General features: G+C 41.4%; 1 protein-coding gene across 3 annotated transcripts in view; it reads right to left on the reverse strand.

Annotated features, from left to right (window-relative positions):
* The window catches only part of itga10 (integrin, alpha 10), a 36020-nt gene that overhangs the window by 6432 nt on the left and 12025 nt on the right, over positions 1-17563 (reverse strand). For all 3 annotated transcript variants that reach the window (XM_025911438.1, XM_025911437.1, XM_005472638.4), the window contains exons 2-11: positions 15990-16101; positions 15752-15861; positions 15573-15661; positions 12967-13081; positions 12737-12864; positions 11916-12064; positions 6056-6206; positions 1747-1912; positions 345-418; positions 98-242 (exon numbers count right to left, since the gene is read on the reverse strand). In XM_025911438.1, coding sequence (XP_025767223.1) covers positions 98-242; positions 345-418; positions 1747-1912; positions 6056-6206; positions 11916-12064; positions 12737-12864; positions 12967-13081; positions 15573-15661; positions 15752-15860 — 1126 coding nt within the window. In that variant the 5' untranslated portion in view covers position 15861; positions 15990-16101. The remainder of the gene's footprint in view (positions 1-97; positions 243-344; positions 419-1746; positions 1913-6055; positions 6207-11915; positions 12065-12736; positions 12865-12966; positions 13082-15572; positions 15662-15751; positions 15862-15989; positions 16102-17563) is intronic.

The raw sequence follows: 17563 nt of genomic DNA on the forward strand, positions 1-17563 counted from the left end.
ATAGTTTTTTTTCTATTTTTTTTTTTCAATACCACAAACAATAAGAGCAAAGAACAAAGCTTTCAGTGTCATGTTTGGTGGTATGATATGTGGTTACCTAAATAAGCAGCATGATTTTTGAGCTCCAGAGGAAACTCGCTTTCAAAGGCCTCTCTGGATGGCACGATTCGCCCATTGGTCCCTTCTTTCAACACACCTCCATCCCAGTCATAGGCCCCCACCATGCCAAACAAAATGCCATCCTGAAGAATGGAGCAGGGTATGAATGATGTGCAGAGACAAAACTCAACGAATTACTGGAAGAATTAAATAAAATAAAAAGAATTAAATAAAGTTGGACTTACATCTAGAGTGTGCGTGGAGAAGCCGATCTGAGACATCTCCATGTGGAACGAGCTCTCGTTGTAACCCAGCGTACCTAAAGGAGGAAAACAAGTCATTCCGTGCTCCTTTGCCCATCTCCTCCCTTCCCTTTCCTCTCTCTTTCTGATCGTTGGCATCCTCGCTCACACTGAAGACAAACACTGGAGGTGGCAGACATTTCCTTTTCTCCCGTCTCTTCCTCTCAGATTTCCCTGAACATTGAAGGGTGGCATCGCTTTTCATCGTCCTTCCTATCATCTTCCCACAAATACTATGACAGCTGAACATGCCCTTTTTCAGCTTTCATTGTTTTGTTCTCCCATGTACATCCTCCCCACACATTTCTTTCCTTTTGTAGTTTTCTTTGCCAATTAGACAGATAGACAGCTTTCATTTCTTTAATTTCACCACATTTATTCTTCAACACAGTCTGAACTCTCATAGGCAAGTTTTCTGTCTTCAGGAATAGTTCTTCATGCTTCTTGAAGGACATTCAGAGCTCTTTGGATGTTTCTGCCTTTTGTTCTCTGTCACATTGATCCCACTATCCTTCACTAATGTTGAGGTTCAGGTTTTATAGAGGCTCATTGTCGCCTCGTCTGCTTTGTACACATTGATGACAAATTGGATGAAAAACTTCAAATTTGGATTCATCCCTCCGAAAAACCTGTTGCTACTTATCTACACTCTTTTAATTTGGCATAGCTCAGCCTTTTCTACCTTTTTACATTCCTTAAGAATGGCTTCTTGCAGCAACCTTTCCACTGAGACCATTTCTGATGAGGCTTCAGTGGATCAGGTGGATCTCTCCTGTCCTGTGTCTGGACTTTCAGAAACTGTTCACCTTCTTTTGCTCTGCACATGTCCAGTTTCCTAAACACACTGCAGATTATGCTGAGTTTTTGTCTGCATATTCAAAGAAATGGGGAAACATTTTTATGTATTTGTCCGTTATGTTTAGACACAACACTGGTTCATCCATTGAGTCAGGTCCCTTTTTTATGCTTGAATGATTCATAGGTCAGTGTTAACTAGCTTCACAAACAACACAACTTTCCTCAGGTGCATGGGCAGAAGTGACAATTAGTAAAAAGAGCAGCCAATGTCCAAAGAAAAACTTTGAGAGACCTTTGAAAACCCTGAAGAACTATTGCTCAAGACCACTTTAAAAATGTATAGGAAAGTCTGGGTCCTTTTATGAAGCAAAATATAAAGAAATAAGCAGTGACTCAAGACTTTTTCACAGCACTGTGCAACCATTCTGTCTTTCTTGCTTGTGAGCAGCAGCTAGTACATTTTATGCAGCACAACACAGCAGGTAAACTGCTGATAAACCATGTGGTTTGAAAGGCTAAACATGCTTTCTGTTTTTAACACTGTCACCTTCCAGAGTGAAGATGCGATCTCCCAGTGCATCAACAATGTCGTTGAGCGCAGCTTCGTCCGTAACATTGAAAAAATATTTGTCGTCAGGGTCGCTGGCGATGAACTTGATCTCCTTAATGAAAGTTTCAGGGTCTTGCTGTCTCCGGATGTAATGACCCAGGACCTGAAGAAAGTCAGAAATGTAAAAGACCACATGGGAAATGAATGAGCACATAACACAAGCTCAATAAAATATTGATGAAAGACCACAGATGAAATTCTGATGTATACAAGCAGGTGCTCATCCATGTTTCTGCTGTGACTATCAGTAAAATCGACACCGTTTGGAGATGTGCCAGTTTCGGTGTCATTTACCGATAATTAAATGATACCTACAGTCAACAAATCGAGTGGAAAACATAAGATGGAAGGAAATGGCAGCCACCAGAGATTTGTAAATGAGGAGCACAGGCCTAGCTGCGAGGTGAAGAAATGACTGATGCAGAGAATATACTGCAGCGGCAAAGGCTTATGGCTTAACGCCTGAAGTACAAATGAGAAAATTCCATAAGAGAAACCAAACCCAAGATCTCCCCCTGTGACTTTAGCTGCCAAGCAAACTAAGGAAATCCTCTGTTTTCAAAGGGCAGGGGTGCAGTGTGTAACATAAGGCGAGCCTACATATAAATATGTACATTATGAACTTGTAGAAGTTGAGAAATTCCATTCAGACTGCCAAATGCTGCGAGCTCTCACGTGGTCATAAAAGGGCAACAGGGAAAGAAGAACTATAAAGTAAATGTAACTCTTCTGATTGGTTTGATTCCACTTTACAAGTGTCCATACATACGGTGCTGCCTAAATGCTTTAGCCTCTGGGCTGCACTGATGTATAAAACACAGTTTTCAGTGACCGGGCGCTTGTTTTGCTCTTGTTTTGAGTGCCCTAACCCCCTTAGCAAGCCATTTTCACTGCTCGCACACATGCACACACACACAGACTGCAGCACAGAGAGCAACATGAAAACATGGCTTCAAGCAATAATTACCTCTCATCACTTTGACTTTTTGGGGCAAACATTCAAACCACCAAACCCACCCCATTCACTGTCGTTTGCTTCAGCCATTTTTTGTTTGTTTGTTTTGTTATTTAAGGCTGTGACAGTGTATAAAATGTCTGCTCTAGCAGCACCTTAAATATCTGTCACTACCTCAGAGGTTCCCAAAGTGTGGGGCCCGCCCCCTAGGGGGGGCGCAGAGCCATTGCAGGGGGGGCGAGGTATGAAAAGAAAAAAAACAAAAAACAGAAAGCTTGGACACTGCTAGCATAATGGACAGGTTTTTGACGGGGCTCCCACACAAACGCAAAGCAGGAGATGAAGCATCGCCAAACATGTTTCCAAACCAACTTCCTTCCAAGCCAAAGACTAGAAAATATGGTGAAGCATATCTTCCCTTTGGCTTCACCTGCACAAGTGCCAAGGTAGGTCTCCCCTGCAAAATTAGTTTCCCTGCCTCGGGAGCAGCGCTGGGCTCTCCAAATCACGGACAAACAGTATCCCACAATGTTGATTTTTAGTTCACAAACACTTCTTGTAATGACTACTCCTGACATTTTGGACATGTTAGCTCTTTATGCAGTAAAGTTACAGCAGCATACAAATAATATCAGGCTGATCCTGCCGTAATTTGTTTCCCCTGTTCAAATCACGGACAAACAGTATCCCACGGCTGTTTTTGTTTTTGAACCCATTTTGCACAGAGAGGCATTTTTTGAAAAATGTATTGATAGTAGGGCTGGGTATCGTCACTGATTTCTAGAATCGATTCAATTCCGATTCACAAGGTCCCGAATCGATTTGATCCACGATTCGATTTAATTCGATTCGATTCAATTCGATTTGAATCTGGGAAATTTTGACAGTCAGAAATATTATAATTCAGATCAGTACATTTACATATTTTTGTATCAATAAAAAGGAAGCTGACACACACAAGACTTTATCAAAGGTGTGAGCTACCTCTGACGTTACAGCGGTTTTATTAGAGACACGGCTAAGCGTTTTGCATAATTTAAAAAAGTTTAAAGTGGTTCAGTATTGAACAGCAGAAATGAGGTTTTCTTTTCGGAAGAATGTAAAAGGGAAAAAACGGCGGCCGACAGCGCTGTAAACAACGGTAGAGTTGTGCGTAACAAGCAAGCAATAATGCAGAAAACATATTTTTAGACGGGAAACTGTTCTTGAAGTACACAGAGAGAGAGAGAGAGAGAGAGAGCGGTGCATCGTGGTTGAAGCAAAACAGTAAAAGTCAGAGTGAATTCATGACGATGTTTATGTGAAGCGTAGTTTGGATCTTCTTTTGCTGCTGGTTCGGTAAATATTGTTTGGAGAGAGATAAAACTAACAGCTTTAGAATCAGCGCAAAAAGGACGTGAACACAAAGCGCGGACCTGCCGAAACATCAGAATCAGCGAGCTGTCGGCTTTCAGCCCCGACCGTGTGTGTGTGTGTGTGTGTGTGTGTGTGTGTGCGCGCGAACATTTTTCTTGTAAAACAAAGGGGGGCCTGGCAAAAAAAGGTTTGGGAACCACTGCACTACCTGTTTGATTCCCTCCGTGAAACTGTGGTTCACAAAGTATTTTGTTTCTGCAGCATACTTTATTACTTTCTCCAGGTGGTTTCTGGAGCCAAAGAGTTTCTGATATCATAGACACAATAAAATTTCATCTGTACTTCTCAAACCTTTTGTACTTTTTTTAGAGACATTTTTCTCTTTGATTCACACACTTTCCTTAAGAAATGGTCTATATTAAAACTGTTATCCAGAGAAACAGTGGCTGTAATAGGTGCTACTGGATTTTCAGAGTGGCGTTAGTTTGACCACTAGTTTGGCTGATGAATTATTTTCATTCAAAACTACTGAATGAAAATAATTCATCATTTGCTTTGTGGATGATGAATCCAAACAGCTTTCAAGATTCATCAGTATCATCTGAATCAGTTTTAGTCCTAACTGGGAACTGCTGGTGTCCTAACAGACCAAACCAGGGGTTCTTATACTGAGTAACGGATCTCCTTGGTGGGCCACAGAGTCATTGCAGGCTGAGTGTGGATAAGAGGAAAAATATGGATCAAAAAAATGTTGAACAAAAATGATTTTGTAGTAAAATTAATAAGTAAAAAATGTATATGGTGATTCTGTACAGAGCTTTATTTCCACAAATATTCAACATGAATCTTTTTTTTTTTTTTTAACTTTTAGTCATATAAGAAATTAAATATCAGGTACATTTTCAGGGATTCTGGAAGGAAACATACTAAAAACTCTCAATCTATAGATGTTAACTCCAGCTTCTTATCATGTTAAGAAAATAATAATTATCTCAACATAACAGATTCCTGTGATTATAGCTCTAAACTATTATAAAGAATATTAAACATTTCCCTTTGACTATTACAGAAACACTACAAACTTATCTGTATGCTCTGATACCACTAAAAGCTGTTAGAAATACATCTTTATCTTGGCCCACCAGTGCTTAATGAACAGAGTGAAATTAGTGGTTTCCTTAGATGTTTTCCTGTAGCGAAACATTAATGAAGCAGATTTGGGGAGACATGGGAGAATATTCACTGATGATGGTCTGATTAAACTGCAGGATTTGTTGTTCCAGACGTAGGGCTTACTCGTTGTTTCAACAGAACAAATTATTGTAACTGACTCGTACTGTAAATAAGCTTCTCCAACCAGTGATCAGTTTATCTGATCTTCTCTAATCTACATCTGTTTCCAAAGTGGCCCTTTGCCACTCTTCCTGCATGCTTGGCTCATGTTCTCCTCTTCTGCGGTTCCAGTGGAGCCTTTAGGTTCGTTTGCTTCTCTTGTGGGGTAGGGAGGGGTCTGCAACCAGTCCTGCCAACTAGAGTCTGTCTGGCTCTCAGATACAAACCACGCCACCACTCGGTGTTTTTCTGTGTGTTGAGGGGGTCGGGTGGGGCTGGAAAGGAAGAGTTTTTGTTCCCAGTTGGCTATTTTAGTAGACCCAAGTGGGTCATTTTGTAATTTGGAGTTATTTTGGGGTGGGGTGGCGTTGATATTGTCTGGTTCGTTCGGGGTGTATATATTTGCTATACCACTTTCACACAATGTGTGAGGAATGCCAGGGATGCGCTGCACATCCCGCATATGGCATCGGTTAGTTGTTTGTGTGTGTTTTCCACAACAGTTTTTATTAGTATTGTAGAAAGAATTTCTGAATCAGAAACCCCCAAAGATGATCGTTCTGTTAGGGTAGCACCTGCCCAGATTGGACAACGTGTACTCACAGCGATTGCGTATCGGGTGATGTTTCTTTCTTTGCACTTCTCCAGAGCACCTTCTAGTTCATCCCCATCGTGGGACTCTCCATCTGTGACTACGATCATCACCTTGGTGGCACCCTCCCTCGCTCCACGCTCAGGACTGAAAGCCTCTGTGCTACAAAGGAAGAGAGAGAGACATATAAAGCTTAAAAAAATATACGTCAGGTGGTCTTACTGATCTTGTGAAACAGAATCTGATCTGAGACACGGAGAACGAAAGAAAAACAGAGTCAAAGTGTAGCTAGGAATTGAATGAAAGGGAGGCTACCAATGAGTATCAAGTAATTTAAATAAACATCCTCTGTAAGAAAACACACGACATTAAGCATTTCTCTGAGAAAAGAAAAGCTAGTAAAACCACTGAGTTTTAGTTTCTTTCATCAAGCGCGATATAAGTGGCCCAAGTCACAGCTGGACCTTTCCACAACTTTATTAGTCCGACTTGACACACATGCATCAGCTGCCAGTTGACTCCAATCGGTCACTGCGTGCAGCGTGGATGTGTCACTGCACACAAGAACCGCATTTGTGCATTCCAGTCCAGCTGTGCTATGACACACAGACGAAAACTTGACAAACACACAAACAGACCTGAGCTGCACCCTGTTTGTCTGGAGGAAACCTGTTCTCAGTGGGAGCTGATTCAAGCGCTGAATAGGGTTGGTAAGCCTCAGACTAACACACACACACACACGCACACACACGCCCGCACACACACACACACAGAGTGAATGAGGCAGAGAAGTCACTGCTCGTGAACTCAGTCATTTTCAGGCCTAACTCCAGCCCTTGACTAAATATAACGTTGTGGTCAGCCGCAAGAAACTCTGAGTTAAAAACAACAGTTTCCCCTATGCAGTCTGCAAATTACATAGGGTGCAAAGAAGGAGAGGAGAAAGAAAGGAGAGGAGTTAAAAGAAAAGGAACAAATGAACGAGGAAAGTCGCATTAAGATGAGGAAAAAAGCAACAAACAGAAAAACTACAAACACACGAATGCTGAATAATGAGAATAATGGTACTATAATGCAAACTATAAGTTTTCATTATAAGAACAAGAAGAATAAAGACAGCAAAATTACGTCAAACATTATGAGTGCAAAACCCACTTCTTTGTGCTTATCGTTAAAATTTAGTGAATTATACAGCAGAACAAATTTGATGGGAAAGATTGAAAAAACAACAGAAGAGTGGGGGGCAGTGGTGGAGACAAGAGTGGGAAAAATGAGGATCCAAGAGACACAAAAACAGGTAAGAAACAAAGGAAAAATAAAAAGGAAAAGCAAGAAACAGATGAGAAAGAAGGACAGGGAGATGAAAGAGCAGAGAAAGTGATGGGAGCTAATTGGGAGGCCTGGCTGTATTTACTAGCCATTTTATGGAGTCATAGCAGTGTGGTAATGACACAGCACAGCGGTCTGTGTGTGTGTACTTTAGTTGTGTTTCTGCGTATGTGTGTGGAAGGGAATGGTGTTCGTCTCAGACGGGTGGAGCGATAAAAGAAAATAGTGGCAAATCCAATTCTAGATGGGTTACTTCATGTTAATGAAGCAGTCATCTAGTCTGCAATCAAATTGTACTCTAGTCTGTTACTAGTCTCATTTCATTATGGAAGGAGATAAAAAACAATGAAGTTTTAGGTAAAGTGTGTGACTAGACAAGTGTCAGCCAGGTTCAGGTCAAGTCTTTGACTTTCCTCCCACAGACGAAAAATGTTACTCGTGCGAGCTGTTATTGTGAGCTATGGTTATGATTTAAAGTTAAAGTACTTCTAGCAGAGTAAAGAAGCACATGCATAATGTTTGGTGGTGTCATTATTGTGATATGGGACCGAATTTGCAAATTTAGTCATTTTTGTGCCTAAAAATCGAGAGTAAAAACCGAAGCAATCAATGGGTGAAACTTCCAGACAGCTGAAACACAGGGTGAGGCTGCAAAAAGAAGTAAGATTGTGTTGAACTCTATGAATAAACTACCCTACTCCTCACTGAATTTAATACCTCACTAAAGTTTTTATAAGAAGTTTATGACCTCGATTCCCAGTTTCAGTTCTTTTTTTAACATAACAAGATGTTCATACTCTATGAGAGTGCAGTGTCTCCAGAATCTGAAGAAATCTCTGTGTGCAAGGGACAAGGCTGAAAATCAGTAACAGGACCCCTGTGATGCCTCAGGCAGCATTGCATTAAAACATTCTGTCTGTTCTGTGATCAGACAAATCCAAATGTGAAATCTGACGTTGAGAGGGACCATCAAACATGTCATCTCTGATGGTATTGGGTTGGATGAGTATCTATTGCATTGGCAGCTTGCACATCTGAAAAGATAACATCAGTGCTTAAAGCTATATAACGGTTTCTTTTTGAGGGAAGGCTTTGCATATTTCAGCAAGACAATGCTAAACTCCATACTGCAGCTACTAGACATCAAGACTTCAAAGTAAGAGTTCAGGCACAGAGCTGGTCTCGTTTTTCCTCGAATGAAATATTTTCTCATTTTGAATATTTGATATCTGTTCTGTTCTCTTGTAAATAAAATGTGGATTTTTGAGATTTACAAATGATTGCATTCTGTTGTCAGCAACCCAACTTTTCTGGAAAAAAAAATAAGATGGTGAACGCTGAAGTCAATGATTGAAAGCATGAAAACAACAGATCATGTAACAGCAGGTGAGATACTACGCATCATGTTGCTCCTAATGCAGACTGTGTTTTGCGGAAACGCTGCTATGTGTTGTTTCATGGGTCGTGTCAGATGATAGCAGATGATAGCTGATATGATTTTTTAGTTGGAGGACTTACTGGAGGAAGTCCAAGCATTTCTCTCCTACGTTTGCCTTGAATGTGGCCACCAATAAGTCCTCTGTGATTAGTTTTCACTAACACTAGCTAGCCTAGCTCACAGAATCTCTTTATTTTGGGGGGGTTTCTTTGTGCGTTTTCCCACAGCTGTACTTTTATAGCATGCTTATCAAGTTACGCACAGTAGATCTGGTCGGATTATTTCTACCAAATTAGGTGTGAAATGTTAATCATTTGAATAAACCACCATTCCTTCTTTCCAGTAGTCCCAAATAGTTCTCCTCAAATAGTTAGCTCTCAAATATGCCAAGCCTCAGAGCAGTCAACTTCAAGTCAAATCGAAATTCCTGATTTTTATGGCATTAGTGTGAATAAAGTCTAAGATCAGTTTAAATCTGCACCGACCACTCTCCCAGGAACTCGAAATCTTCTGTTTGTTCTTTCGGGAGCTATTTTAGCTAAGTGCTTCATTTTAGGGTTAGGTTTCTCATAAAGGCTGAAAGTTAAACACACAGTGAAGAAGGTTAACGTTGGGGTCAGAAGGTCAGGGAACAAATGCTGTAACTGTCAAGTCTTGAAAGAATAGTTAAAAGGCAGCGTCCATGAATCTAACAAGTTATGTGTGAGTCCTCGATATGTGTGTGTACGTGTGCACGTGCATACTGTACGTGTCTCTGTGTGTATTTTTACAGCTGTAGCAGAACTACTTGGCTGACCAGTCTGGGTCAGGTCATGCCACACCTGCAGCCGTGCTGAGCCAGCAGCCGGCTGGCCCAGCTCAGCTAATCTCGTTGTTTTTTTACCCTGTCACTTTCCTGCCAGTGCCAGGGCTGCTATCTGTCCATCTGTGCATGAATATGTGAGAGCTGAAGTAGATATGTTTATGAGAGTTAGTTTAGAAGTTATCTTTTGATAGTTCCGCCTCTTAATGTCAAGTTAATGCCTATATTTCACTCGTTTACACTTAGACACACATATACAGCCCAACCATCACATTAGGCAGGGAGCGAAAGATGACAGTTACAGTGAAAGCAAAAACTGGATTTCCCATCACTGGCGTTTTAAAGTAAAAAGCTTTAAGACCTTATACTGGTTTCCAGTCACTGCTTTTCCACTACCTTTTACATGTCCAACATTTACCTTTAAATGTACCAGAAAACAGGAACCCTCCAATTACCTGTGTGAATGTGTGTGCGTGCTCAGAGACACACATACCAAAATAACAGTCGTGGCCACACATCAGGTCTGGGTGTGGTCCTCTATGTGGGTATGACTTTAATAAAGGAGGAATTTTGTTTTTAAAAGAAAGATTTTTCACTGACCTGCCAACTTCTTTACACTTGGGTTACCAGCGCTAAAGCCCCCCAACATACCTCCACAAAGTCATGGATGTGTGGAGGAACTGGGTCACAGTGCAGCCATGACAAGGTTATAGAAGACTGCTTCAAAGGTCCCGTATGCATTTTAACTGGATTTGATCTTGCACACTGTACTGAACCACCACTTATTTCCTTTCCATTTTTTTTTTAATTTTAATTTTGAATTGGTCTTGAGCAAAGGTCTTTCAGTGTTTTTCGTTGGTTGATCTTTGAGTCATTTTCAGTTTTTGTACCTGATCATTTTCAGAGGATTTTTTTTGTTAAACCATTTAACACTGACTTATGATTTTTACCCTTCAAACGATTAAACAAACAATTTAGCAAAGAAATACTTTTAAATTGCTTTGTTATTGCTGTTATTATCAACCTGTTGTAAAAACAGAACTTTTTTTTATCAACAAGGTGATTCCCAAAGGGCTATCAGATGAAAACATTGCATTTCTTAGCAAGGTGTGCACTGTGTCCTTAAAAATATTGAGGACAAAAGCAAAAGTGACAGGCCTAAAAAACTTTCTAGAGCAGATGAATGGTGTCTGAAAGTTATGTTCTTAAAACAAAGACCTGACACAGAGCCTGAGAAATGCATCTGGATCTTCAGTTGAACCTACTGTTCACTGAATCCTCATCAGAAATGGTCTCAGTGGCTGCTGAGAAGCCATTGTCAAGCAAGTGAAACAGGATGAAAACACTGAGGTATGTCAAACTACAGAAGAAGCAGCCTGAAAATCAGTGGAAACAGTTTTGATGCAGTGATGCATTCATTGTTGAAATTTTTTGATTCATGTCAATATTAGTATACATGTAGGACAGGGGTGTCCAACTCCAGGCCTCGAGGGCCGGTGTCCTGCAGGTTTTAGATATCACCCTGGGTCAGCACACCTTAATTAAATGATTAGTTCATTACCAGGCTTCTGGAGAACTTCAAGACGTGTTGAGGAGGTAATTTAGCCATTTAAATCAGCTGTGTTGGATCAAGAACACATCTAAAACCTGCAGGACACCGGCCCTCGAGGCCTGGAGTTGGACACACCTGATGTAGGAGGTCAGTAGAGAGCTACAACAGTGAGTGGAAGCTCTGTCGTGGTTTAGAACTGCATTTCAGCTAGTTATGTTGGAGATGACAATATAAAAGTAGAAAAGTAAAAGTTCCGCTATGCAATACCATCTGGAAACGAACTGGAAACCAGCTACTTCTGAAATTGTTGTTGGGCACTAAGTGTTTATGTACAGGGCGTGTAGAGTGGTTTGTTTCAGCTTTTTTGCTCACAACAGCTGCCTGATATCAGTGAGAATGAACCCAAAAAGTAAACCTGTCAGAACCAAAACTATTGGCTGAAACATACTTCTGTGGTGTGCTGCCACTACCACTGACTAATTTTGAACAAAAACAGGTCATACATTGTGAGAAATCTAATAGTTTTCCATAAATTAAACATGGAGCATTTTGTTAGAAACGAAATTAGAGAAGAAGAAAACAGATCTGATTGCCATTATAACTGAAAATTATGCAGCGATCTATTTATAAACACCAAATATTGTTACAAACAAAAACCAAAGCGTCACATAGATTCCAGTTAACCTGCCAAATCTACAGCATGCTTTAGAATGAGAAAAATCCTCCCTGATTAGTAACTGCCGTGCCTACCAGGCTGTTTCGATAGCATATGCCGTGCGCGTCTCCCGTCCCTCCTGTCGGCTGATGTTCTTGGCGGCCTCCACTACCTCCTGTGTGGTCTGGTAGTCCTTCAGAGACCACTCGTGAATAGCTACCTCACCATACTGCAGAATACCAACCTAAATATGCACACACGAGGGCAAACACACACGTACAGAAACACACAAGCATTTAACAATGCCACATGTTATTGGTTGTGCCGGCACATAATTGTGGAAAGCAACATCTGAGACTTTTGTTTCTGGGTTGAACTATCTCCTTAAGTACCAGTCCTGTTCTTAAAGCAAACAGTGCACTTGGGGGATTTCTGAATTCATTCAAAAACCAGAGGTATTTCCTCTTCACCTCACATTGCCTGCTACCCCCTACCCCCCACCTCCCCTTTTCATAACTCAGTTCTCCTTTCACTCTTCTAGTTGCTTAGCTTTGAATAATGTCACTAGAAACCTCACTTCCCCTCCCCAACTCATGCAGACACACACACACACACACACACACCATCACCAAAACCCCCAGCTCCCATTCCCCTTCAACCTCAAGTGAGCTGGGCTCATGTCCCTTTACATTACTCCAACTATTCTTCTGGACATATTTGCCAAACTGGTTCCTAATACGTCCCTGTCAGCATGTTTTCATTCAAGGGACTAGCTTGTCTTACTGCTCTGGGCTGCAGCTAAGGGGTTCCAGATATTTAAGTGGGAGACTCACTCAAATTTAAACCCACAAGTTTCCATTACTAATGTAAATAATATTTATCGGCTGTGCAAATACACACTGAATTGGAGTTTTACCTGCATCTGGTCTGAGCTGATGTGGAACTTGCTGAGGATGTTACTGAGGAAGTTTTGGACCTCGTACCAGGGGTAGATGCTGTTGGAGCCATCCAGCACGATCACAATGTCCATGTACGTCGAGCACCCTGCCAGATATGGACGTTTAGAAATGTTTGGTTGGTTGAAGCAGGCCTGCAACATGCTTCTTTTTTTGGTGTTTGTGTGTGTGTTTGTGGAAGTGTAGTTACTTTGCGCTGTTGGAGCGATAGTCTCTCTTGGTTCTAGGTCATCGCTGACAGAGGCACAGATGCCAGTGCTGAACATAGATGTACCACACTCTTGTGACCACAGTGGAGCACATGCCTGCAAAACAGATGCGCAAACACACACACACACACACACACACACACACACACACACAAGCATCTGTTTTACAGGTGAATTTCACAAGTAACTGTAATTAATTTGAGCAGAGTTTATTCTTTTTCACTGTTTGTTTTACGCACACAAGATGTGTATCAAAGAGTTTAAAACATGGAAATGCGCACACGAACATACCCACAAACACACAAAGAAACGCACAAAACTAAAACAATTAAATCAGGGCAGATAGGGAACAAAAAGAAAACAAGTCACAAGAGGGAATAAGTCATGGAAAAACTACAATAGTGTGGTTTGGAGGACAGGAGAAGGAGGGAGAGGGAGACTATTGTTGACATGCTGGCAGTCACAGTTGTCATGAGCGGTTTCACAGAGCTGGAGCACAAGACCAGTATGAGCGATTTAAACTTGATTGTGCTAAATGTAGGGAGGGTGAGTAAGGAGGTTGGGGAGGGGGCACCCTATAAAAAATATTTCTGCCTTCAAAGCGCGCCGTTTATTTGGTTTTCCATACTAAGAGGAAAGAACAGGGGCGAGTGCAGAGACAAGAGATAAAAGAAAGGCTAGCAGAAAGACAAAAGAAGGAGACTGAAAGTGGGGTGAAGTGGGGGTAGAATGAGAGAAAGAGAAACATCCTGGTTTTTCCTGCCCTGTCATTATGGAAGGGTTTCTCCTCAGGCATACAGACAGGCAGAGAAGAAAGGATGGAGAGAGGGATGGGAGGAAACGACGGAGGGAGAAGATGGAGAAAAGCGAAAGAGGTGCTATGGCTTTTGGTAGGTCTGTCATTAACAAAGGGCCGGAGACGCATTCCGATCCTGTTATAGACCTGACCGCTGGGGTTAAGATAAACACACACACATGCACACATGCCCGCACACATGCCTGTGCACACACGCACACAAAAAACTCGCCTAAGCTGGCGAGTGTTTTTTGAACTGTACACGACTCCACGCCCGAAGAAGCAGTAAAAAACCTGGCAGACACCAAAACACGCAAGCACACTTGCCCGACATACACACAGAGTTACACAAAGAAGGCATGTAACACAAACTGCTGTCTCCTTGCTAAGGCAATAAGTGTGTGGGTCTGCAAGCCAGAAGCCTCAGAAGTGGAGAAATTAGGATAAATGAGTGAGTAAGATTTCAAGAAGTTTGTCTAAAAGCTAAAGTCTTAAACCTAAACTCGAGTTAGATTCTGTCCATAAACTTTGCTTTGCACTCGACTTCATCAGCTTGACTTTGAATCATTCATGTCTGGTTATTGTGTCAGTAACTACAAGCTCTGTAAGTTCTCACATTGATTAGAGCTGTGGTAAAAAGAAAATACACCCTCCTTAAATTCTAAGGTTTTACCTATCAGGACATAAAACAAATGATGTGGTCCTCACGAGGTTCGAAAAACTATTTAAATACAACCTGCGTTGTCAGCCATCACACTGACATACTATAGTTATTGACTGTTGACCAGTGGCTCCAAAACAAGATCAAATCATGACCTCTCCACCACTGTGCTCGACAGTAGGTATGAGGTGTTTGTGCTGATATGCTGTGCTTGGTTTTCACCAAACATGGTGCTGAGACTTATGACCAAACAATTCCACTTTGATCTCATCTGTTAAATAGACATTACTCTAGAAGTCTTGTGGTTAGCTACTTTACTGTGTAACACGCTAATTGAGGCCTGTACTGTCTGAGATGTGGCTCTTGGGTTTTTTGCAGTTTCTCTGAGCATTGTAGAGTTTGACTTTGAAGAGAATTTTCTGTGACTTGCACTCCTGGGAAGATTGGTAACTGTCTTGAATGTTTTCCACTTGTTTGGAAATGGGTTTAAAACACCTTCCCAGACTGATGGGCAATGGCAAATGCTTCTCTAAGATCCTTGTTGATCTCTTTCCTCTTTCTTCGAATGCTACAGACCACAAGCTGGCCAGTTTTACGCTTTTTCAGCAGTGCTGTAGAACATGGACAGTGCTGATTCACACTCTCAGAAAAACTGAATTATATGTTTGTACGTCTCTCTGTGTGATAATTAAATTATATTTATATAAACTAAAGAGTAATACTCTATGAAAATAGCTGATTGGCAATAATTCTAATAAATGATTTTGAAACTGTGACCATTCAAACCTAAAAGGCTTCACACACTTGAAATTTGAAGGATTTTATATACTGCACTGATAGAATTCTAAATCCATGGACACAAAGATATTTTCATCATGTAGTCAGTCTGTGTCACTATGTAAATGTGCAAATGCATGTCCAAAATTAAAGAAAAGGAAGAGGAGGATCAGTGAACCGCTTGTGGTCAAATCTAAATTCAACTAAAAACACTCGAAGGGAGCGAATTCATCAGAATTCTGTTGAACAAACTCAACCTGGTCTGACCACATCCCTTCAGGCTCCCACCCATCAACCCACTGCCCATGTAGGAAAAATAAAAAGCCCCGTTTTGCAGTGTTGATGCCACATACCAGGAAGCCATCAGGTGAAGTTGGTGTGAGGGTCATTCCCAAGTGAGAATTCCTCAGATTCTTTGAAACGTTCTGGAGAGCCGTCTCACCTGAGCGAGACAAACATCTTAGCATTGAAGTAACAAATCCAAACATGAATTGTATGGAACATATTTTCTTCAACTCATAGTTTCTCTCACCTAGATTCACTTTATTGCAGCTCGAGTTCTTCTCCCGTCCCACGCTGCATTTGTAAACATCTCCTTTCCTGTTGTTGGGCGGCCCGTCCCAGGGAGCACCAACCAGCATCCTTTACAGAGTAATTCATTCATCATCAAAATGTCATCCATCGCCCGCTTTGTGTACATGTTATGACAGTTTATTTAGGACTGTGTGGTTCCATTAGATTATATCTGACTGTCTCCCTCACAGACTTACGATTTCTCTCCATCTGCTTCATGCTGCAAGACGGAGAAGCCGAACAGCGCGTCCTCTGGACCGGTGAAGATGCGCGGGTGCTTTACATCTATGTTGAAACACTGACAAAGCTCTGGAAGACATGACAAAGAACATTTGAAACACTGATGACAAAAAAGACAACAAAACATTGCTCACTTAACTGAATTTTATTCAATTAAATAATACAACCGCAAAAAAATGTGGCATGCTCCAATATTTCAGCGAGGGTAAACACCAAATAAATCAACTGAATCAAGCTGAAACAGAACAAACACTTTAATGGATAACATTAAACCTACAAACAGATAATACTAGTCATCTCATTCAGAGCCCCTTGGGACAAGGCATTGCATGAAATGTTGCAGATCCCACTTTGATTGAGCATCAACAGGACTGCTGGCTGCCAATATCTGGGTACCAGACACCACAGATCGAATGTTACAGCCCCAGTAAAACTTCTTCTGGCAGGAGGAACCCACTCTACTCTACATTTTCCTGTGTCAGGTGTTATGGCTGAGTGATGTGTATGTAAGTGTGGAAGATGGGATTTTTTTCTCTTAAAGATTCACGTAAAAAATTACAGGGGGAAGCTGTGCATTCAAAGAAAAGTTTGAAGTTCAGATTTTAAATATTAAACTAACCAGTTAGTTAGGTAGTAGATTTGCTTTAGCATACAAACTGTAACTGGGGAAAATGGTGGAATTGTAAAGGTATTAAAACCATAACTTTTAAGCATCCATCCATCCTCTTCCACTTGGAGCTGTAGCGTATCACTGTTATAGGGTGAGAGGTGGGGTACAGCCTGGGTGCCAATCTGTTGCAGGGCTAACACAATGGACAGGCAGCTATTCATGCTCACTTTCACCTTTTTAGCCAATTTGGAATAATCAGTTACCCTAAAAGCCTGACGTGCATGTTGGACTGTGGGAGAAAGCCGGAGTACCCGGAGAGAACCCCCGCAGACACAAGGAGAACATTCAAACTCCTGGCCTGGATTCAAACCCACAACCTTATCGACATGGTAGTACAAATATAAATCCTTCCATCTACCTCTCCAACTTTTTTATTTATTCATCTATTTTTGCTCTGGAGCATTAAAGTTAATGCACTTACATAAACTTTATTCATAAGCTGTCAAAGGCCAGTGAAAAACTTGGACAACTGCGTGTACTACGTGTAGTTAGAGCTACAGTGAAGAGTAAGATTATTATTTCATGTCTTGGCATTGGAGAAGAGGATTAGAGGGGACAGGGGGTGGGGGTAGGGGGGTGTCAAAAAGATGGATAAACAAAGTGACCAAAGGCCGTCTCTGAGGAAAAAGAGAGTTCAGTCTAAGGGGAAAGAGGGAGACGAGAGGGAAGAGAAGAAGCAAAGCAAGGAAGGGTGTGGGTTAGAAAAACTCTTAAATATAGTGAGCTCCCTGTTATGACACACAAGCCTGCCCTTCATACTTACAGGGAGAAGTGAGGGAGACACAGTGAGATGGTAGCTCACCGACTTGTTTACATCTGTATGTAAGCTGAAGCATGTTTGAGCTGGTTGGTGCTGATGAT

Source organism: Oreochromis niloticus, linkage group LG11, assembly GCF_001858045.2.
Source record: "Oreochromis niloticus isolate F11D_XX linkage group LG11, O_niloticus_UMD_NMBU, whole genome shotgun sequence".
NCBI lineage: Eukaryota > Metazoa > Chordata > Actinopteri > Cichliformes > Cichlidae > Oreochromis > Oreochromis niloticus.